Raw genomic sequence first — 23,016 nt, forward strand, 5'->3', positions numbered from 1 at the left:
AAAAGTTTGAGTACTTCTGGAAATTCTGAGGTGCAACCTGGCTAGGGTTTCTAAAAAAAAAAAAAAAAAAAAAAAGGACAATTTGGCAGAGCAGTGGGATGTTGCTTTTGTGTGTTTCACCTCATTAGTCCCTGAGTAAAATGAACGTCACCTTTTTGGGGGGTTTTGTGAGAAGTTAGAGTTGTTTGTAAGCTGCTGTTGGATGGGTGATTGATGAACATGCTGAATCGCAGAAGAATAAATTGTCTCATTGTCATGGAAAGTTTACGTCTAGTAAACATTACAAAACACAAAACGCTGGGATACATTCACTGCTGTGTAATAGGATTCCTTGTTTACTGGGCAGGCTGTAGGGCCATGGCAACACCACCAGAAATAGGAACTCGGAGGATCCTTGTTGTAAAGATGATGATGGTTATCGAGCGCCTCGTTAATTGCCGCAGGTTAACGTTTCTCCGTAGTCATTAGCACTTGGTAGTGAGAGGATCAGCCAAGAGGTGTAAATGTGGAAGTTTGACTGAAATCTTTAATTCAAATGATGAGGTTTATTATATGGCATGGAAGAGTTTTGTCAGTGTGCACCTCACTGATGTGTTGAGACAATTAATAGCAAGTGTTCCAGGGAAGAAAGAATAACGAGAGTTTGCTTATAAACAATGCAAACTCCCTAAACGTCTCTTTTTCTAGTGATACTCCAAACCAAGACAAAATGAGTGCTAATTCCTTAAAAATACCGCTATCTTGCTTGGCTTTCAGCATATCAGTTGCCCTTTTAATCTGAATACACGTTCATTAAGTTCAAGATCCAGCTGAAATTTGGAGGCAGAATATAAGTCAGACAAATTGCTTACACTGTCATTGATAAACACTTCCTGCTTTCACAGCATTATTTTTATATATTTTAATAATTAAATGTGATTTTTAAAAACTGAAAGCAGGTGGTGGTTTTGCAACCATATGTGCAGGACTGAAAAATACAGTATTTGTGCACCCTGAGTCTTGGTTGTGGAATGGAGAGTTTGTCAAGACCCGGGGCAACAGAAAGCATTGAAGTTAGGAAGGAAGAGGGTGAAAAGCCCTCAGTTTTTTCTCCCTTATCCTGTCTAATTTATTTTCCTTAATTTGGTGCTTTTGGCCTTTCTTGGCTCACTGCTTTGTTGTCATCAGCGGTGCCAAATGTCTGAAGCAAAAAAGTGGTAACCTTCAGGAGTAAGGTGGTCTGTAGGTAGGTAAAGTCTAAGAAAACACAGAATTTTCATCTGATTATCGATCATTCAATTCTCTCTCTGCATCAAGCTTCACTGACCTGCCCCAAACTCCTGAGGCCATGTGAGGAGCTGATGTTTCAGATAATCTCGTTTGTGTTTCTTGGAGCTGTGCTGCTGATGCAGAGCCCTTCCCTACACAGCGAAGTCATCCTGAGCACGATGATTTGCTGCTGCTCCTTGCTTCCCCTCTGGAAGAGCAGCACTTGCATTGCAGTCGTGCTGTCACAGCTGGGGAATGCACAACCACATCCTCCACACCTCTGCCTTGTTTTCCTTGATGCTGTCTTTTACAAAAGTTGCATTAATTTTTCATCTGGTAGCCAAAACTCCCACCACTCCTGGATGTCTGTGTCTGCCTTGTTATTAAAGTAATACCTTTTTTTTTTTTTTTCCCCCGGTTCTTCTGCATTCTTGATCGGTGACTGTGCTTTCAGTTTCATTTTGGTTTTTGGCTGTGAGTAATTATAGAAAGGAAAAAGTGATAAAAAGCATTTGCAATATGCTTACTGAATTAACTCATAAAGTGAGGTTTTCAGGCTGGGCTCTGTAAGCTGAAAGTGTGAGTTACTGTCTTCAAAAGGGTAAAAAAAGGAAGTGCTGTTGGTGCTTCATAGTATCTGGGACACTGTGCTGGAAAATGTTAGTTTTCAAAATGAAAAAAAAATTTAAATGTTGATATAAATATTCCATAATCAAAGAGTCCTGTAAAAGCAATGAAGATTAAAAGGTCACTTAGACAGTTTAGCTGGCTATTTTTAGTAATTACATAGCTAACTTGGTTTACCTCAAAGTAGTGATTTTATGCTGTGTGCAGCAAGAAATTAATAACGTGAAAAATTTTATCATGGTGCTTTGCAATTAAGTTACAGTTTGCAGGCTCAATTCTAGTAGTACTTTTAGGGTGCTAATTCCTGGTTATACCAAATGTTTGATGGTACATTTCATTTGTTGGCACAATGAAATGAACTGTTGTCAGATCTGACACAAAATGCAGTACAAAAGGAGCAGAGGCAGTGGTTTGCACTGTCCTGCTGCAGCTCGTTAATGTGACTGCAGTTAATCCCAAACCATAATGCTCATTCCAAGTGGTTTTCTAGCCTACTCCTCTGCTTGTAGTCAAGGATAATTTTATATACTTGGATTAACCCTTTACTGTTACGTTTCACATCCGGGCTGTTTGAATGTCTTGTGTCAGGTTGAGTGCTCTGCTCTGGTTCTGCTAAGGCATCATTTTTGTGCTTTATTTTTTTTATTTATTGGTCTCCTTTCATTTGTTTCTACTTTTATTAACTCACCCTTTTTTTCCTTTCTGTTTGTTTCCAGTGTATACTTTCCTAAAGAACTTTCACGTATGTCTAGTATTTTGCATTCAAATGAATCAAAATCTGTTTGATTCTGCAGAATGTCTTAGTCCCAGTCTAAGGCTGTAGTAAGTTTTTGTTAAAGTGTAATTAGATAGTGAATTTTGGATGCAAATAGATGTTACTGCTTAAAATAGATGCAAATAGATGTTACTGCTTAAGTAGAAAGGTTTTGAGATATTTAAATGAGTCTATCTACAAAAGTCTTCAGTGATTGAAAGCACTTTAGACAACACAGCTTTGATAGAATATTTTTCAAGTTCATGTTCTTTTTTTTGAAAAGGTATTCTGTTTTTGCTGCTTATAAATTTAATGATGTATCTTTTTTATTACAGGGAGAAGAAAATGAAAATTCAGGATATTAAAAACAATATTAAAGAAGCTATAGAGGTAAACTTGGGAGCTGTTGTTTTTTAACTATTCCAGGTGGCTATTTAGACACACTCTGCAATATTTCACTTGTGTTTCTTTGCAGACAATAGTGACAGCAATGGGCAATTTGGCACCTCCAGTGGAACTAGCCAATCCAGAGAACCAGTTTCGAATCGACTACATCTTAAATTTAGCAAACCAGATAGACTTCGATTTCCCTCCGGTGAGTAATTCACGGTGGCTGCAGCCATGCCTTTTTGCAAATGATTGTATTTCACTGCCCTGTAGTAAATATTTCCCCAGAACAGTGAGCTGCTCTCTGGGAATTACTGCAGTAGGTGCCTTTGGTGAGTGCTAATCAAATTTACAGCAACACAGCCAGAATATTCCAGCTGAACCTTCAGGAACATGGAGACCCTTGTCTGCTTTTTGTGCTCTAGTGGAATAGTTAGCCAGAGAGTCAAGATGAACAGTGCTGGGCGTAAAGTTTGGATATTGTTGGGAATTGCCCTGCCCTAAAGGAGTGGAGATACACACAGCACTCTCTTGGTGATTAGCTGGTGTTTAATGATGCTGATTTCTCTCTTCTGGAAGAACAGTGGAGTTTTCTTGCTGATTCAGACTCTGTGTCAGGCAGGCTCTCTGCAGAGGCTCCACACACACATCCTTGCCCCAGCCCTCCCAGTCCTGGTTAATCATTCGAGGTGCCAGCAGTCCCAGAGTAAATGCATAAAGGATAATTATTTAGTTGATGATACAACTTTGTGCCCACTCACAGTGATTAATTTCTCCTGTATCTCCACCAGACTTGTAGCAGAAGCCCGTGAAAATACAGTTTGCAAACACTGAACACTTAAACACTGAGAAGATATTTTTGTTAATTGCCATGAAGTACCTTTCACTTGCAGTAGTGCAGGAGTGTTTCAAAACTTGTATTTCTCTCTCTGTGCACTGTTCCAGGGGGCTGAGGGGAGGAATTACAATGACATATCAAAAATCATGATCCATTTACACCAGAATTTTGTGTCCAGCATTCCCAGATGCTTGAAATGAAAGTGCAAGTGTAAATGGTAGTAGGATGTGGGATAGTTTTCACCACAGCAATTCTTAATTCAGTTTGTAATTCATGATATGTAAACATTATTGAACAAGCTGGTCTGTGAGACCAGCAACAATTACCTTTTCCAGATGTTGCTGCTTCTAGGAATTTCTCTGCTTCGGTCAGTCTTTATCAAAAGAAAAATAACCAAACAAACAAACTCATATGCTTTGTGTACAAGACAGAAGTCAGGTGACATTAGCAGTTAATTGGAAGTACTGCCTTGTAATCTCCAAATCATTTCCAGTGTTGAGCAGGCACAGTTAGTTTGGTGGATGGGGGAGGTATGATTCTCTCCAGCACATAAAATGTAGTCATTTTGTCTTAAAGTGTCTTAAATTTGAGATTTTGGGATTTTTAACTTCATACCTCTTTAATTTAGACATTTGTCAGTGTTACTCACAGAAATACTTGATCCCTTCACGGATGATCTCTCCTGCTGGGGGTACAGAAAAATTCATACTTTGAAGGTAGTTTAAGGAGAATCTTTGAGAGAAAGACAGTGGTTTCTTACTCCACCCTCTGTGCTTCTGCACTGGCTGTGTGCCCACAGCTCTCCTACTGCCATTGTTTGTGCTAGTTCAGGTTGTGATCTGTAACAATGCTGCAACAAGTTCCTGTGACCTACCTCATACTAAATACTGGATTTTCCTTGTATCTTCTATTTCAGAGGTCGTTTTATCTTCTATTCAATTGGAGTGCAGTAATTTCTTTTAATTTTTCCCTTTTTCACTGTAAGCAAGGTGTAATTGTATGGCTTACAAGGTCTATAAATAATTCCGAGTTCAGTGAAGATTCTCTGAGGTGTTGAATGACAGACAACTTCAGGAATAACAGTGCTCCAATAAAACTAGTTTTTCTTCTCTGAGCAAAGGTATTGTCTTAAATTTTTAAGCCCTGAGTCTACAGAGGTTTAGGCGTGTGCATAACTTTGACTGGTGGCTTACTTCATTGGCATGATTAACTATTTCATATGTAAATGTTTGTAGGGTTGAGGTTTTAAACTGGATTTGCGTTAGCCACAAATGTTGAAGGACTGTTGTTCGCTCTGTCTGCCCTTGGTGATTATATTAGTTAGTATGTCTCTGATTTTTGAGTTTGCCTGAATGTAGGTTGTAGTCCTTTGGTACTTGGAAAACTGAACCTGCATTTAAATTGCATGATTTAAATCAAGTTAAGACCTAGAGTGTCCCTAGATGCCAGCTCTCAGTGCGTACTGAGAGAAATCACAATCCTTGAGTACCACTGTAAAAATAATTTTGATTTTGTTACAGATTAATTAAAAGTACTTTAAAGAAAAAAATAATTTCATGGAAGTCGAAAGGAGAGTCTTATGCTAGTTATGCTTTAAATCTAAGGAAATCTCGATCATCTGCTTCCTCCTCCAGTACAATGGGGGAAGAATTTCATAAACTGGCAGCTAAACCTTTTCCTATCTAGAGTATTGATTGGGAGGGAGGGAGGGGAATTTTTAGCAGTGTCAGCCCTGTGTAATGCTGTCTGGTTTGAGCTGCAGAACTTGCTTTCTGCCTCTTGCATTTTCTTCACGGGAAATCACATTTCAGCTGTCTTGAGGACATACTTTTCTCAGTGTAGTATTTGATGCTCTTCTCTGCCCTAGAAAGAACATGAGGGTAGGGAGGAGGAACACTCATGTCCCAAGGGGATATTCTTTGAGGGCTGCAAGTACTTAGGACTATACTCTTAAACACAGGGCTGTTCTGCTTCCCTTTAAATGCCCATTCTTTTCCTAAACATTAATTTAGGTAGCTCTCCTAAAGAGAATTCACTGACACAGAGGTCAGCACAAGGATTGGGATTTCTTCTCCAGCTACGCAAGATCATCATCTTCATGAAGGAGCAGTTGAAATGAATTTTAAAGTAGAGGCCAAAACCTGTGTTTATAATTCCCTGTGGAACAGGTGGAGCTAGAAATCGGGTCTCCTAACAGCAAGGTTCAGTGTAATGTGAAAGGCAGAAGAACGTCAGGAAGAATGTAGGAGCTTTACAGTGTGATGCTAATACTGGGATCTGGCTCTACATGTAAATCAGGATTCAAAGAACAACTTTTGTATTCTGATATTTTAATTCTTTTCTTAGTCTGGGTCTCCATCTGTTTGCTTTGCAGTTTTTGACTTACAGGAAATGTGTGTCATTTGTGTAGACCATATTGTTTTGAATTAAAAAAACCTAAAAAACAACAGCTTGAGTTAAAAATAATGTTGGTACAGTGTAATGCTAGGTTAAACATCCTCTTTAAAGCTGAACATTTACTATGTTGGAGATTATTAATTCAGCACAGTTGGTATTAGGAAATTAAATTTTTGAATACAAGTAGTAGCATATGGAGAAAGGCAAAACATAATACTGACTGAAAGGAATTCTGTCCACATAATCATGCTGGTGTTTTCAAATATTGCAATTCTTAGTAGATCAGATCTATAGTTGAGGCCTCCAAATGGTACTTCCATCATTATTGTCCTTTGGTGCATTTAGCTTAACACAACTATATGTGCGTGTTTTCAGTGTCAAAAATCACCCTCATAAGTAGTTTCAATAATTCAAACTAGCTGTATATCTGTCTCAAATGTCAGGTGATGCTGGGTTAGCTGGGTTATAAAAGGGATATTTTTATTCCTGTTCTGCATACCAGACAGTGGTTAGGATATTTTCTCCATCCCCAGTAATAGTGGCCTTCTTCTCATCCCTTTCTTTTTGCTCTTACTTTTAGAAGAGGGAAGGAAATGTTCCCATTTTATCAACATTTCACACTCCATGATCAACCAAATTGAACCAAGCTACCAAATAAAACCTATTTACTTTGGGTCACAGTCCATTTATAATTCTCAGGTTTTAGTGAAATATTCAAAATAGCTGAGCAGGATTTACAGCTGCCTATTTTTAATTGATCTGGACTCAGCTGAGGAAGATGTCTCTTGAAAATACCATATTAATTCAGGAAAATGGTATTCAGAAAGTAGTAGAATCAGAGTATTAGCACTGAAAAGCAAAATATCAGAGGAATGGCCGCAGCCTATGGCTCTCCGGATTGTGGATGTTTAGAAGAGATGCTGGTGTTGTCTGCAGGTCTCTTGGTTTCAGTTTAAGTTTTATTACACTGCTCCATTGTAGTTATTTTGGATCTCCCACTACCACTGCTGCTGAACGGTTTTATTATGGTTTCTGAGTGGTGTCCTTGAGCTTTACCACACTCTGGCTTCAGCCTCAAAGGCAGCTCAGCATCCCCTGTGCCCACAGCCAACCCTTCCCTCCGCTGCACACCGGGATGTGCCACCCGCACTGCGCCAAAAAAACCTCCTCTGGCTCCCCAGTGTAAATCAGACCATTGAACCAACCAGGTTAAAAATAACCCTGGTAACCCTTACTCCTTCTCTCTTCTATTTTGGGGAGATTATTTTTAACAGGGATCAGTTTTGAGGCCAGATTTACAACCTGGCCCGTGGAGGTGGTGCTCAGTGTGGTCCCTTAACCTGCAGCGGGGTCAGAACGGGGCTTTGGAGTCCTTAAAATGGTTTTGACACCAAAATCTTCCAAAAAAGAAAAGATGTGAGCTGGGATCTCTTTGCTGCCAGAAGTGCTCCTTAATTATGTAGGCAACAGAACAAAATTATCTGTCCCTGTAGATAACCACCCTGATGGGTGTAATGATAGATGTATTATTATTCCTGTCTAAATACATCACGGGAGAAGAAGAGAGCTGTTCTGGTTTGACAGCATCACTAGCTTTATGAAGTAATGACAAACATACTCACTGCAGTGGGGGACATTTCCCGTGGGGATACCTCAAATGTCACAGATTTTGGGGTGTGAAAGCAGGCAAAACATTTTCTTTGGTGAAGATACTCGTGAGAAGCTGGGAAAGGTGGGAGACAGAGCCTGGTTTCTTGGGTGCCTGCACAATATTGTGTGCAGTTTGGATACTTACCACAGAGAGGAAAAGAGGGGCTCCAGCTTTTTCTTGTCCAGATCTTTTATGATTTTGAGCAATGTCTTATTTACCTTCCTTTAGTATCCTCTATCTTAGTATGTGTAAAAGAGTGATAAATACATATCTTTGAGATGCATCTTGAGGTGCACAACTAGTAGAAAATGTAAAGTATTTTTGCCTCAAGAATGTTAATACTGTTCAGAGAAAGGAGTGAGAAGTCTTACGGACAGTATCAGTGATGTGGTGCTAGATCCCCTGAAATAATCCTTACTTACTCTTTTTTTAAATCTCTATTATCTTATCTGCCCAGAGCAGCTCCCTCTAAATGGGCTTCCAGATAATCCAGTTGAGTTTACCTGATCAGAGTTTACCAGGAACTTATGTAAAGCTGGTTTTCCTATCCTTTAATAGCAGAATAAATTCTTGAATAAAGATTAATTAAAGAGTTCTTTTGAAACCTTCTTTTAGTGTAGGGTCTGTGAGGCGGGCAGCCACTTGATTTCTTTTCTGTTTCTCATAATTGAAACGTGTATAACTATTGATGATTTGCAAATGAAACTCCTGAAATCTCTGACTTTTGTCTGTGTGGATAAATGCCTGATTGGGATGTTTTACTCTTATGTGTGACTGGCAAGATCTAGCAAATTTTGTTAGTGCTAATGTGTTTATTGGAAGTGTTTGTTGTTTTTCTTTTTTTATTTCAGTCCTTTGAATTCTGCTGTGTTTTCACTGAGGTGTTCACATAATTCTGTTGAAATCCCACAATTTTCCTTAAATTGGAGAATCTGCAGCCCATGACTTGAGACAGTGGGCATTATATACATGTCTTTCCTGTAGTCCAGTTGCTTTTATAGTACAAAACCCCCTCACCCTATATTTTACTTTATTACTAATTTATTTGATTAGTATTCAAAGTAAATGCTAATGCTTTTCCTGAACTTGTATTTTTATCCAGTAAATTCCCACCATACCAAACCATATTTACAGGTTCAGAAGTTCACGTGACTTAATTTCTCTTGATACATCTCCTTTATTTTCCTCAGAGCAGTCTTAAAGAACAAGGACAGATTAATTCAATTTATGTTGAAATAGAAGAGCTGTCAGCTGAATTAAACAGGAAATAGGCATAATTTAATATGGAAATTCTTAAGCATTTTCTGGTTTTAATCACAGTAAGAGACTATCACAAAATATTGGTGTATGCATAGATGAAATAAAATTATACCTGTGAGCCTCCCTGGTATTACAGTGGATCCAGGCACAGCCCTGTTGTGCTCAGCTGACTCGGCAGGATTTCAGCTCGTCTTTGGAGGGTACATGACATTTCTTCAGCGTTCCAGTAAAATTTTAAAAAAAATTTTTAAGCTCCCAGGAAACAGGGTGTGTTTTTACTCTTACAAAGAAATGCCAGCAATTAAGCAGAACTTCCAGTTAGTTTATTTTAAGTATATTTGAGCTTTATTTTTTCGTGTAGACTTTATTGTGAGCCTGTGAACACTTCCCTGAGTACAGATGCTGCTTCTTCAGAAAGATTGGAAGAGGGTTAGTGAGCTGTCCTTGGGATTCATGTGAATTGAGAATGAGGAGAACTGTTTTATCTTACACCCTTTTCTGTTGGTGGAAGTTTCTGGCAGAAAGAGGCTTTTTGTTTCCAACTTGAAGGGAAGCAGCAGAGTTTAGCGTGGTCCCAGGTGTTTGTTCTTGGCACCAGGTAAGTTAATAAGGTCATTTGAATTGACTGTTCAAGCTTACTGTATGTCCATTAAACAAAAAGCAGCTAAATGATGTAGTATGAAAGACATTTTCTAAACCCTGATTTCAGGCTCAAAGGAAATTTCTCAGTTTTATTAAACCTTCTTTCTTAGACTGAAGTCTCCAAAAACAGCTGATGGTTGAACTGCCTGTGCCCCCACTCTAAACTACCCTGAGAGAGCTGGAATGGGGTAGAAGACTTCCTTGTGCCTTTTATGCTATCGGGAAGTTTGATCCATTAATGAATTGCCTCTTTCTATGTATGTTACACTTTGAAGAAGCAGAACACTGATTATTTGGTTTAAATTGCAGAGGAATCTTGGTAATACAGGGAGCAGGCTTGCTGTTCTCACCCAAAGTGAGTTTTTCTCCCTCGTTAACATAAAGAGTTGTGTTCTGATTTAGAAACAAAGTTTCTGTGCAAGTGAACTTCTTGTGAAAGTAGAAATAAAAGAAATGCTTTGAGATTATGTTAGTGAGGACTTCTAACCAAAGGCACGTTGTAGCTTATGGGTATGGATTTGTGTGTTGGCACATTTCTCAAATGCTGCCTTGTTTTGAAACTCTTAACAAAGGGGAATAATGTGAGTTCAAACTTGACAGGAGTTTCTTAAATAGAATTCCCTCCCCATTGGCCAATCCTTGCAGCCACATCCAGTTTAATTCGTACTACTAGAAGTTACCAAGCAGAAACGCAGAATATTTGAGAATACTCTTCTTTTCCAAGCATGAAAAACTATTGATACTTGAGACTAAATCCTTGCTGAAAATATTTCTGACTCAGTTATGGGAAGTTCTGAGTGCGCTGGGCCTCTCCCAAAGAGTTTTGTATTCAGCTCTGGACACATGCCAGTAACTGGAGAATATCTTCAACTATTTGTAGGTATGCGTTTCCTTTGTGATATCATCAGCATATTTGCCCTAAAATAGCAAGCAATAATTAACACTTGTTCACGCCATTAGGAATGCAGATGTTTCCCTGTTCAAGTAAGTGGCTTATTAAACTGTCTGATTTGACAAATTTAACACGTTCTGGTATCCCTGCCCAAACCTGGGGAGAATGAAAAACGCCGTGAGCTCCCTTCTCGGAGCGGCCGATCAGTCAGTAGTGGTGCCTTGATTTCCTGCACGAGCAGTGAGAAATAAATCCATTTGGTGGGTACTCACCTGTCCTGGAAGGAGAAAATCGGCTGGTGCACTTTGTCTTGGAATGCTCCGTGCTGCCCTGCCATCCCGTGACCTTGCCCTGCTGCAGTGCCTGGCCTGTGGAATGCAGCAGGACTGCCTGGCTCCCAGCAAAGGAAAGCTGTGCTCCCCCCAGCAGAGCAGGGCTGGAAAGGGGCTTGAAACCAGTGCTCAGCGCTGCTTTTAAAAGCTGAACGCATTGGGAAGCAAAGTCCTCCAGGAGACAGTTTTACAGTTAGAAGCTGGTTTGGTTTGACCTTTAATCATTAGATTTGTAAGTCAGTGACCTATTGAAAACTCTTATTATGAAATGTGCAGCTCCATGGGACAGTGAACTTTGCCCAGGAATTGAATCCCAGTTTAAACCACAACATTGTGTAATGGTTGTACACACCTTTTGGGAGGTCAGGGTTTTTTTCAATGGCATTGACTTTTGCTGGAATTAGTAAATAAACTGTTCTGTAGAAGGATACACCCTATATTATATTTTACAAAGAAAAGGTAATGTTGCATGTCCGTGCTAAGTTTCCTGTGAATTTGGTGTCACAGTGGCATGGACTGTGCCAATGTTTTTCCCTGTCAACATCCTAATGCCTATAAAGCATTGCTTCATAAACATTTTTTTAAAGTCTCTTGAGTATTTATATATCTGGAGGGAACAAAGCCTTGTAGGCAGTATGTCCAGTTATACTCTTTTATTTTCTACTAGTATTTTATCCTTTTAGAATGCTTCTCGAAAGCATTTGGTTCCTTTATTTTTTCCCAGGCCTGGAGTTTGTCTCTTGAGGATTATTTTTTTTAACAACCAAAGCGCTCAACCCCCAAGTTCTTTAACACTTTCTGTAGTTTAACTGTGAGCAAAACCACTGTTTACCTGCTGCAGTTTATTCAGCTTGCTGAAATTGTCCAATATAAATAGGTTTTAAACTTGATTAGACTCTTCATTGCCCCTTTTCTAGTCCAGAATTGTGTCAGCAAGATCTTTCTGGAACAAAGAACCATTTTCCAAGCATCCTTTCCACGTTTCCACTGATTTTTTTTTTTTTTTTTTTTTCTCTAGAGATCTGCAGAGATTCCTGTAAGTGAATACAAGTGATTTACAAATGTTGCCTATTGACTCATTGTATTGGGAAGCTTTCAGCAGGTGGAGAAGCTGTCACCTCATAAATAAAACATTAATAATGAAATACATTTCACATAAATGCGGCTTCTTTAACCACTGTGGTGTCACGGTATCATGAGACATGAGGTTTCCTCATCAGCAGCAGATTGTGGTCCTTGAGCCTTCAGTTATCTAAGCAAGACCAGAGATGGTTTACCCAGACAGAGGATTTTCTCAGGGTTTTTTATGGTTTCCCAGAAGTGGAGGCTGTTCTTGGGGATTGTGCCCGGAATTCAAACTATGCCCCTGCCCAGCCTCAGCAGATTCAGTCAGGCCCTGTTTGTTCTCTTCAGATCTGTGTTACATCCACATTCCTTTCCCTGAGTGTTCTCCTCAAGGATTTCTCCCTCTTTAGGGTTATGTGGACGTTTTGGGACGTGTGAAGTCTGGCCTGGTGGTGAATAAAAGCTCCAATCCTGACATAAAGCTCAGGAGGAGTTCACTCCTCACCTTCCCTGGTGGTGCCATCCTGTCACCACTTCTGTTGACTTTTGTTGCTTTACACAGCTTCAGCTGTACTTTAAACAGGATCTTGGGTGTGTATTGTGACACTGCAGCATTTTATTTTTTTTAATGGAAAATTACATAGTTTGAGGGGTTTTTTTTCGATTTTAAGTATACGTAGGGCGAGAACGGATAATGATCGTACGCTGCAAATACTATGGATCGTTTGGAACCCGACATTCAAATCCTGTTTATTGTGGAATGTCATCTCAGACCAAATTGTTATTTAGTAATATTTGTTTATTTTAACTGCTTTGTTAGGAGTTCCATTTTCTAGTGCAAGAAAAACCTGTGTTGATGCTGCTGTGGAGTCTGTTATATTAGAATGTGCCAGCAAATGAATCAGTGTTGTGGAAACAAGAACCAGACATGTAAGGACTAGTTTTCTGGCTATTTCTTTTCAGGAAATTTTCCTGCTATTTTTGGTTAATTTGTTTCCTAACTCATTATTTTTAGAGCTCTCATACAAATTGCACCTATTTAACTAAAAGGAAAAAAACAAAACCCCAACCCTTTTGCTAACTTGATTTTTCTAGTGGCCTCTCAAGCCCCTGTTTTACCTAAATACATAACAAATCTTGTGGTTTTACTTGCCTTCCCTGAGAGTAGCCCCAGGCTGCATTCCATGACTCAAATGGGATGCTGAGGATTTCTCGTGTTATTCTTTTTCTTAAATATTATTTCAGAGCTGTGGTTAGTGTAGGTGTACTGGGGAGGAGGGAGAATCTGGGGTTTTTGCAGCCAGCTACTCTGTCTTTATTCCAAAATCAGTCACTACGGTAAGGAGGCTCCTAATAAAGCAGGAGATGAGCTCTGCAAGCCTGGTTCTGACTTTGCTTGGGTGAACACCTTCGTGCTTCTCGGCTGTGTGAGGTGGCTCAGCGTTAGTCCCAGCATGTGTGAAGATGGATTTGATGTGGCTAAAGACAAAAAGGTTGTGTATGAATAGAAGGCCTTCATATTTGACCATCTCAAGTCGTGTAGTTCACTTTTTAAAACACAGTTAATACAAACAAACAAGAAAAAAAAGATGAAAGTAACAGCAAAAACCATTCTCAAAGAAAACCCGCTATGTCTTAGTATAATGCTCTATTGCTCTTTACTTGTTGTAGATCCTGATTTTGAAACCCCAATAAGAAGTTCAAAGAATGTGGAATTAAATTCTTTTTCCATCCCACATGGACAATTAATAACCTTACTGAGAAGATTGCTTAAGGATTGCTGGTTATAGTTCAGATTAGCAGGCATAAAGGGAGTTCTAAATATGTTATTGCTAATTTGGCCTAGCAAGGCACAAACACTGATCTTTACCCCATTATTGTAATTCATGGATTTTCTTAGAAGTGAAAACTTTCCTTAGAACAGGAGGAGGACTCTTCTGAACAATATGTAACTGTTCTGGTAAACTAAACCCTGGGCTTTCTGTTATCAATGTGTTTTTGCTAGGGCCAGGAGCTGGTTTTATTTTTCATCCCATTTTAAGATCAGATTGCAGAAACTGCTCCAAATCTGAGGCATTATGGAGTTTTAAAAGTCTTTGAAATAATTGCTTTATATCAGCTTTCCACCAAAGTGTCATAGTTGGAGTGAGAAACGGTAATGAGGAAGAATTTTTGTGGCAGAGTTTTACTGTGTTGTGACTTTTCTTACTAAAGCACTGACTTTTTTCACTTTATATCTACATTTTTTTGGTGATGAAGAATGTTTTACTGCTTTTTCTGTAAACTTACCTTTGCCTACTTATTTGTCCATTGAATCAGCTGCTGTTTCAGCAAAAATAATCTTGTACAATTGCTGATTCCATTTTTCAATTTCCCAGCTTTGTAGTCGTAAGTTGAGTGAGCCATATGATGTTCTGTACTGAACAACTGTTACTTTTAAAAACCAATATAGAAACATTCCCCAGAATGGGTTTGGTTCAGATACAGTGAGATTGCAGATAATTCCCCCTCTCTCCTTTACTTTCTCTTCCTTCTTCCTTTTGCTTTAGAAAGATATTTTCTTCACTGTTCTGTGATACAGCTGAAGATGACTGACAGTCCCCCAGCTGCCAAGAAATTGGAAATGTTGAAAACTAAAGTATCCAATGAGCACAATTCCAGTAGTGGGGGACAGAAATCTGAGGACTGGAATTAAGATTTTGATTCATCTTCTATTTCCTTTAATAGCAAAAGCAAATGATCGTGCAATCTGCAAATACTAAAAATCAAGCAGTCTTCTTACCTGCTTCTGAAAGAAATGTCACTGGTCTTTTTGTTCATGACAGTTCATAAAATCAGGGAACAAACTAATCTAATAACATAGATAAACATCATAATCTCTTTAAAAGAAATCAGAACAAAATTTAGATGTGTATTTTGTGTTTACTCTCATTTTTGTGTATTTGCATCTAGGGAATACTTAATAGCAATAAAAGGACAATCAGATTTGCATCTGATGCTCTGCTTCCATCATTGATACTCGTAATTGTGTGATCACACAAGCACATATGCATCTTATACCTGCCAAGAAGAGGGTGCTCTGAAAATCAGCATCACTAAATTTACTGTAAGATGCCTTTATGCATCTTTAAGATGCAATTTAAAGGATTTAGTGTTCTGCTGCCGTTCAGGTGTTAGTTAAGATTCTGGTAGGAATGTGAGTTTTATTATTTTTTTAACTCTTTTCAAAGTGAAACTTTGGAATGTGTCCCCTTTCTCTGTACTACATTGATAGTAAAGGAATGTGAGAGGCTGATATCCCAAGAGATGGAAGAACCTTGAAGCAGCAAAAATAACGCATTTTTCTTCTTTAAAATAATTCTGCTGTAAAGAAAAAAGGTGGGGGGACACAGAATATACACAGCAACTATTTTACAGGTCTTACACTGGCCTGGATTAAAAAAATTAATTATTTGCCACTTAAAATCAGAGTGAAAGTATTTTATGCAAAACACTTCAAAGCTCTGAGAGATAGCCAAGGAACACCCATGGTTGTTGATCAGAGGAATGCCCACAGTGGTGTCTGTGTGTATTTTAGTCACCAGGCTGCTGCTGTTCTTTCTAAATGTATTCAGAGTTCGTAGACTGACGGCCAGGAGTTCAGTCCTGTGTTGCACACGCACTGTTGGAGCCAAAGTGCATTTTTCATATGCAGAGTGAAAGAGCTTTTACTTGTGCTGTCAGCTTGTGTTACAGGTTCAGCAAAAGTGAAGCATTGCATTTTTGGCTGTCTGCTTTCATATCTTGGCTTTTCGTTTTTAAGGCTGAGACTAAACATGATCTAGCCTTGTATCACTGTCTTTCTTCTGTAGTTCAGTGTCTTTACACTGTAAAAGAATAAATTTACGAAAGTGGTGCAAAGTTAAGTAAGATACAGAAGTCTGTATAGTCCCTGAAGATCCTTGCTGGCTTGCAAAGTCATGTAAAACTTAATTATCGTTATCATTCATGTAGGAATTACAGAGAAGCAGTGTTTCATTGAAGAAAAAAAAAAATCATGATAGTCACATAAATGTAAAATACAGAGAGACCACAAATTAAAGAACAAATGTTACCAAATAGCATTGATTATTAAAAATGTCAACGAAATTGTCATTAATGAGGCATTAACCCCTTCTTACAGCAGATGGTTGGATTCAGTCAGTGGTTGAGAAGCAGTTAACTGTTAGAGAGTGTTGAAGTCAAACTCAGAAAGCCAACTGAACTTGCAGTGAGGTTCTAAAGCAAAAAGATTTTTGTTAAACGTGCTCAATTTCCTGCTCACTGGGAATCAAAATGATCCATTACTATTTGCTGATTCTCATCATCTCTAACCTGTTTCCATAACACTGTTTTCCCATTTCAGGAGTTTTACGAACACACAAAAACACTTTGGCAGGATGAAGGTGTGAAAGCCTGCTACGAGAGATCCAACGAGTACCAGCTGATTGACTGTGCACAGTAGTGAGTATCGTGACCGGGGAGTGGCAGTGCTTTGGTGTCCTGATGCTTGCTTTTCCTTATCCCTGGAAGGGGAATGTGTGCTGCATAATGAATTCAGCTGTTCAGAGAGGTGGGACAAGCTGGTTTTCAGTTAGTATCCGCACTGAAAACTTCACGGATGCTTTCAAAAGGTCTTTCAAAAGGCTTTAATAAGGCCCTTTAATGAGGGGACAGTTCTATTGTCTCCAAGGCCAAATTTCCTATCTCTTCCACTTGGCCCATCTTTTCCAGATGTCAGCTTCCGGTGCTGCAGTAAGTTGGAGAGAATGTTGGTGGGAAATAAACCCATTTGTCACTTTGGTTTCTAGAGCAGTTTGTTTAACTGGAAACAAAGAGATGGGAGTGACAGTCATGGGAGGCAGCCTGTGATCAGTCACCAGAGTTCTGCTTGTGTGCCTTCATGCACATATCTGAGAAAGAATCATTCTCTTCTGGTATTTATACTGCTGGGATAATTAGTATTGTCTTGAGAGTCTGCTTCATGTTTGCAGTTATTTATCACATCCAGCAATATACTGTGGCTTAGGATTTTTTATGGCAAGGTGCTTGAGTTAATTGTGACCATTCCTGGTACTTTTGTTGTGCATACTCGGGAATTGCAGGACTTAAATTTGAAATATTAATGGTTAAAAAACTGTCCTTTGTTAGTTTATATTCTCTCTACTTCCTTTGGAGAAGCTGAAATAAGGTTTAATGGTCAAGAAAATGAAGGTTTCTCATTTCACACGATGATGGCAACTGCAGTTTGTCTAGTACTGCATCTCTTAAGGAACATCTGATGAAATAAAATCTGTAAAGTTCTTTTGTTTGTTTGTTTAGGTAGACTTAAAGGTAAATCAACAATTAGCTCTGTTTGAAAAGAGACAAGAGAGATAATTTTACTATGCCTTGCACAGCTCCAGGTCTGTAGGAGCCTCTTTGAAGTTTTGCCATTGTTTCCAGAGTGAATTTGTTTGATGTGTAACGATGTCTTTTGCATTAGGTGACTAATGTTTGATCATTTGGCATGGAGCTTTTTGCAAGTTCAGTTGCTACAAAATAAAAAAGTACAGAGATTTTCGTTTTCAGACAAGCATCGGGTGAATTTTGTGTTTCTGGTGTAAAATTGATAGAAGTGAGTGAAAGCTGGGTTTGTTTCTCGTTAGTGTTTGTTCATAGCTTCTGTGCTGGGAAGAAGGAAATTGTTGAGCACTAAGAGGGTTTTGTGTTGCCCTTTTTCTGCCCTGGAGAAAGCTGAAAATCTTATCATCCCTGGACATTGACTTTTCCATAGATCAGCAGGGGAGGTGGCCCTCATGATGGCTTTACCATCCTGCTCCATCTAGTGGAACACTTAATTCTACATCATGGGCTGTCGAGCCAAAAATAAACTTTGAACATTGCTGACAACTTAGATTTTTTTTTCCCCCTAAAGAAAGTGAAATAAAAGTTGCTGTCTTCTTCTAAAAATATTTTAATCACTCTAATATTTATTAAATATGATAACTTATGTGACACTATAGTCTTGCAGAAGGAGCTTTCTAATTAAATGTACAATGCTTCCTTCTGCATCCCTACAGCTTTCAGTGTCTTCCCATAAGGAGTGACATTATTACACACTTATTGTTGCTCCACTGAGTCTCTGGTTGTGTTGGCTGAGAAAAGACTTTGCCAAAGGCCACAGGTACCATTCTAGCTTCTCGTTTCCCTGCAGCTGTGATCTTTGGAGGTGTGAAGCTGGGAGGCCTGGCCAGTAACCTCATCTGCTGGGGAGCCCTTCTGCTCTCCTGCCCTGTATCCTCAAGCTCACTGGCTAAATGCAAATGTCACTGTAGAGGAGCCCTGCTCATTCTGAAAGAGTAGCTGCCTCTGCTCATCGTGAGCTTTACTGTACTTCCTGCCCAGGCATATTTTACAGTCTTGAGAGGCAGAGAAAGGAAAGGAGGCTTGTTTCCCTTTTCTTAACTGGCCTAAGAAATCAGTTTCAATTCTGCATTTAGAACATGGTCTGTGACGTTGTCACCAGTTTGTCTCTGTATTTCAGTGGTGAGGAGGGAGCTTTATCTGCGAGGAGACCAAATTTCATTGCTCTTGCATCTTGCATCGGTGTACACAGAGTGTTTGTATGAAGCTGCCATGTGATCCCGCTCTTGGCTAATAATAAACAGAAGAACACAGAAGTGTCTAGAATACAGAAAATCCCAAACAGTGTTAAATTATTTACCATCCTTCATATGACTCCCCTGAAGGCACAGGGTCGCATTTTATTTAGAATATATTACTTATTATTAAAAATCCAGGAGCCATTTCCACTGGGATGTGCCAAAGGCTGTTTGTCAAACACAAACAAACGCGATCTCTTTGAAGCGCTCTTGTTGCCAATGCTTCTACCTCGGCTTTCATTCGAGCAGCTCTGGTTTTAAAGCCTCACTAATACCTGGCAGAGCAGTCAGAGTGGGCAGGATCTGTCCCTAGGAACGTCCCCCATGCTGTTTGTGGCGTGAGGGCACGAAGGGTGCCCACGCTGTCCTGGCAGGTCTTGCCCAAAGCCTGTGGATGGCCTGAAGAAACCCGCACTGATGTCAGGAGCCTTTGGGTTAACTACTCAGCAAATGAAGAGCAGAGCCTGGGTACTGCATGAGCCTTCTAGTGGCTTTTCTGGAGTTGCTAATATTAGGCTGTGCCCACAAATCCCTGAATTCTTGCCTTGCTTAGCCTTGGCCACTCATTTGATTTTGTGCTTCATTTTACGCTGCGCTTTCCCTGCGAATCTCCTCGCCGGTACTTCCTGGTTTTGGCTGGGGTGGAAAAGGAAATAAAGTGAGAGACAGTGTTTGCAGCCCATTTCACACCCTGGATGTCAGGAAGGGCTGGAAGCAGCACGAGGGAGCCCATTCTCACGCTATTTCCTGCCTCCCGCTCCTCTCCTGCGCTGCCATTTCGGGGAAGGAGGAGGCTCTGGAGGTGCACAGTCACGTTTCTGGAACTCCAGCACCAGCAGAGCCTCTCTGATACCTTGAAACTGTGCCAGGCTCCTCCAGAAGGGTTTTATGAGGAGTATTTTTTAAGATGTTTGTTTTTAAAATACTTATCAAAGAAAGGCAGGGAGTGCAGCTATTAGCCAACTGCTGTGCGGGGCTGCTGAAGGATCAGCACATGTGGACACACAGGCTTTTTAATTTCTGATGTTGTGAATTCTTTATGTTTTTATTAAGATTTATGGTGTGTTTTATTTCTGGATTTGCAGACTTGCAGAGAGCAGTTAAGAGCCCCAATCTGTGCGCTTAATGATTTTCTTCCATGTTGATTTCTCTTCATGACAAAGTTCCCTTCATGGAACATGCAGTAAAGTGTGTTTGCTCAAAGTCTCACCTTTTTAAATAGTGCCTGATTTATCAGGGGTACCATTAGTCTAGTTTCTTATCCATCTTATTTATTACTTTTTTTTTCCTTTTAATTTCTTTCCATTCAGTGTGAGTTTGACAGAGTGGTTTCTCTTGTCTCCAGCTCCTCTGAGCGCTCACACTGAACAGCAGGAATTTCCCTGGCACGTATTCCTGGCATACATGAGCTTCTTATGGACAGTAACAATTACTTTGTTAAACATTTCCATGAGGAAGAAGAATATTCATGTCCCCTTTCGCTGGAATAATACTGATGAGCTTCCCTACTGCTGTGTGAATTCCTTGGCAAGCCAAAGAGTAGACCCAGATCATCTACCTCCTAATTTTTGGTCTTGATTACAAAATCCGCGTTACTCTATTCCACAGTGCTTAGAGGTAACTGAATTAGGGTCTTTTCCCTGCTCATCTTCAGCCTGAGGGAATAGAAGATCATGTTTTAAACAAGGTTAAATTTCAATTAAAAAAATACAGCCCAGGCTATACATTTTCTGCAGTCCAGCGGGGTGTTAGGTGCGTGATGGGGTGCACAGTAACTCCTGTCTTTGTATGACTTCAGTGAAGTCACTACCAACAAGAGTCCAAATATGTAACAGCTGAATTATCCCCAGCTCCTCCACGTGTGTGCCCTCTTGCTGACTGTCAATAGCAGGGATGTGCCTGCTTGAAAGTGCTCTGAAAACCAGATTACCTAAATTTAGCCAGTAAATGGATTATGAACCCAGCACATGTACCCACTCTTGTCACAGCTAATCATAAATTCAAGCTACACTCAACCCTAGATAAACTCTTCTGTCTTCAAAATAAATTACATCCCAGTATGAAGCAAGATAACCCAAAAGGTGTCCTGGAATAGGTTGCTTGAATGTTATGAGTTATGTGCTCCAATAAGGAAGATACAAAGTTAATGGGCCATAATGGCAGAAAGACCTTTACAAGTCCAAAATACAAAGAATTGAAGAAGTCATACCGTGGCCTTTTGAGGTCTGTGTAATGCCCATTGCATCACCCTGAATTATTGTCAGGGGGTTTTAATGTTTGCTCCAGGAATCTGATTTCTGCCTCCACTTTCACTCTACTCCCTCGGCCACGTCCAGCCCCCTGGATTCATTGCCTTCATTCATGTGCTGCTTTTATTTCTCCTCCGTTCCACACATCTGTGAATGTGCCAGCTCCTTTCTGGCCTTTGGCTGCAGATGCAACTTCCTTTCCCTGCTGGTTGTAAATACTGAGGATTTGCCTTCAGCTGGAGGCAGGGCTGACCTGGTTGTAGAGCATGAAAAAGCTGGGTTGGAACTTCTTCCTCAATTTCTTGATACAGTCCTGTGTCCAAATACTCAGACTTCACCTTTTAGTTTAAATGTATCGCTTGCTAATGCCTGCAAGGGTTAAGGATAAACTCTAGTGTTCATGGATGCCTGATTCAGTGGAAATGGGTGTTGTACATTTGCTTTCACGTGTGAATGGATTTGCTCTCACAACAGCTCTTTCTTTGTTTCGGACAAAATTCGCATGCACAACATTTGTTAAGGTTAGGCTTGCACTGGATCAAGAGGATTTTTCAAAGTTTGACATGAATGTTAGCATTTTACTTAAATAAAATTTGCCTTTAAAATAGTAATTTTTTTCTGAGATCATAAGCAGATGCCCACATGATTTGGTCAGTAGATTGCTGTGCTCCTCTAACTGAGGAGTTTTATTTTTCGTGTCAGAAGAACATCAGGAGAGTGCGGTGAAGGCAGGGTTAGATAACAAACTAAGACATTTTAGTCATCTGGAGGAGAACACTGGAGTGGAGTCCAGGGTGTAGTTTGCTCAGGATGTATCTCCATTAATATTTTACTTTATTAGTCGGCTTTGAAACCAAAGTTGTTATTACCAAAGAATGTAGATGTATAAGTAAGTATTGCTGTATAAACCTAGGAGTGATGCATCGTCAGAAGATAATTCTGTACTAAAAGTATTTGGCTACAGTCCAGAATTCTGCAGACGAAGTTCTTTAGCCAAATTTCTTGATGGGTGGCCTATACTCATAATGTTAATTAACAGAGTTAAAAATAATTCAGTAAAGGAGAACAGATTCCTTGTTACTAGTGCTAGGAATGGCAAATTGTGTTGTTTGATAAAGAATATTATGCTTGCATCACCAAGTGATTCTAAACATACAGATAAATGACAAAATATGCCTAATCCCAGGGATTTCTCTTTCCAAAAGGGAAAAGAAAGTAATCTTGAGCTTTTTTTTAAACAAATACCTGATGCATATTTTTGTAATTGCTTTCAAGTCTGTTTGGCTCAGTAGTGTCTGGAATTCTTAGTCAACATATTTCTGATACCTGTTCAGGCTTCTGCTTTGTTTTTTGTGGTTCTGTTCTCTGCAAACCTACAAATGCAAATGCAGTGGAATTTTTTTTGTGGGTAAAGGGAAGGAGTTGCAATGGGATACAGCAGGAGATGGAATATAAGCCAAAACCTTTGGTTAATTAAACTCTCACTAATTTTCTGCATTTTAATGGCAGCAGGTTCCTCATTCCTTCCCACTGTAGTTTCTTTCCATCCTCAAAAGTTTTTGTTGTGGCAATAAGTTATAGTATGAGTGAATATGGTAGAAATGTATGAAAAAACATATTTTGAGGCTTTTTGAGGAGATGCTGTGAATATTGTATTGGTCTCCTGTTGATAGGTACAAGTTTGTAATCAAATGAGAATCAGTGAACAATACTGGCTTTGCACGTTGGGCCTGAAGCTAAACTGACCTGGGGTTAGTGCTACCAAAACAGGTACAGAGTTGCCACCAAGCTCCTCATCAAGAAGCTGTGTTGGGTTGACTTTTGTTGATTGATTGATTGATTGTGAAGTTTTGAGGCTTCATCAGTCATTTTCCATGTAATTAAAATAACCAATATTTTTTCAAACAACTAATAATATAGTAGTAAAAAAAAAAAAAAATCATGTGTATTCACAGCCCTGACTCAATGTGCAATCCATTCTGAGCAAATCATCAGTGTTGTTATAGACAAAA

At 39.5% G+C, this 23,016-nt stretch overlaps 1 protein-coding gene across 3 annotated transcripts in view; it reads left to right on the forward strand.

Annotated features, from left to right (window-relative positions):
- GNAS (GNAS complex locus) overlaps window positions 1-23,016 on the forward strand; it is a 131,093-nt gene that overhangs the window by 78,495 nt on the left and 29,582 nt on the right. For all 3 annotated transcript variants that reach the window (XM_040079655.1, XM_040079656.2, XM_040079657.2), the window contains 3 exons: window positions 2,965-3,019; window positions 3,105-3,224; window positions 16,478-16,575. In XM_040079655.1, the coding sequence (XP_039935589.1) occupies window positions 2,965-3,019; window positions 3,105-3,224; window positions 16,478-16,575 (273 nt within the window). The remainder of the gene's footprint in view (window positions 1-2,964; window positions 3,020-3,104; window positions 3,225-16,477; window positions 16,576-23,016) is intronic.

The sequence above is a fragment of the Hirundo rustica genome, chromosome 16 (assembly GCF_015227805.2).
Source record: "Hirundo rustica isolate bHirRus1 chromosome 16, bHirRus1.pri.v3, whole genome shotgun sequence".
Taxonomy (NCBI): Eukaryota; Metazoa; Chordata; class Aves; order Passeriformes; family Hirundinidae; genus Hirundo; species Hirundo rustica.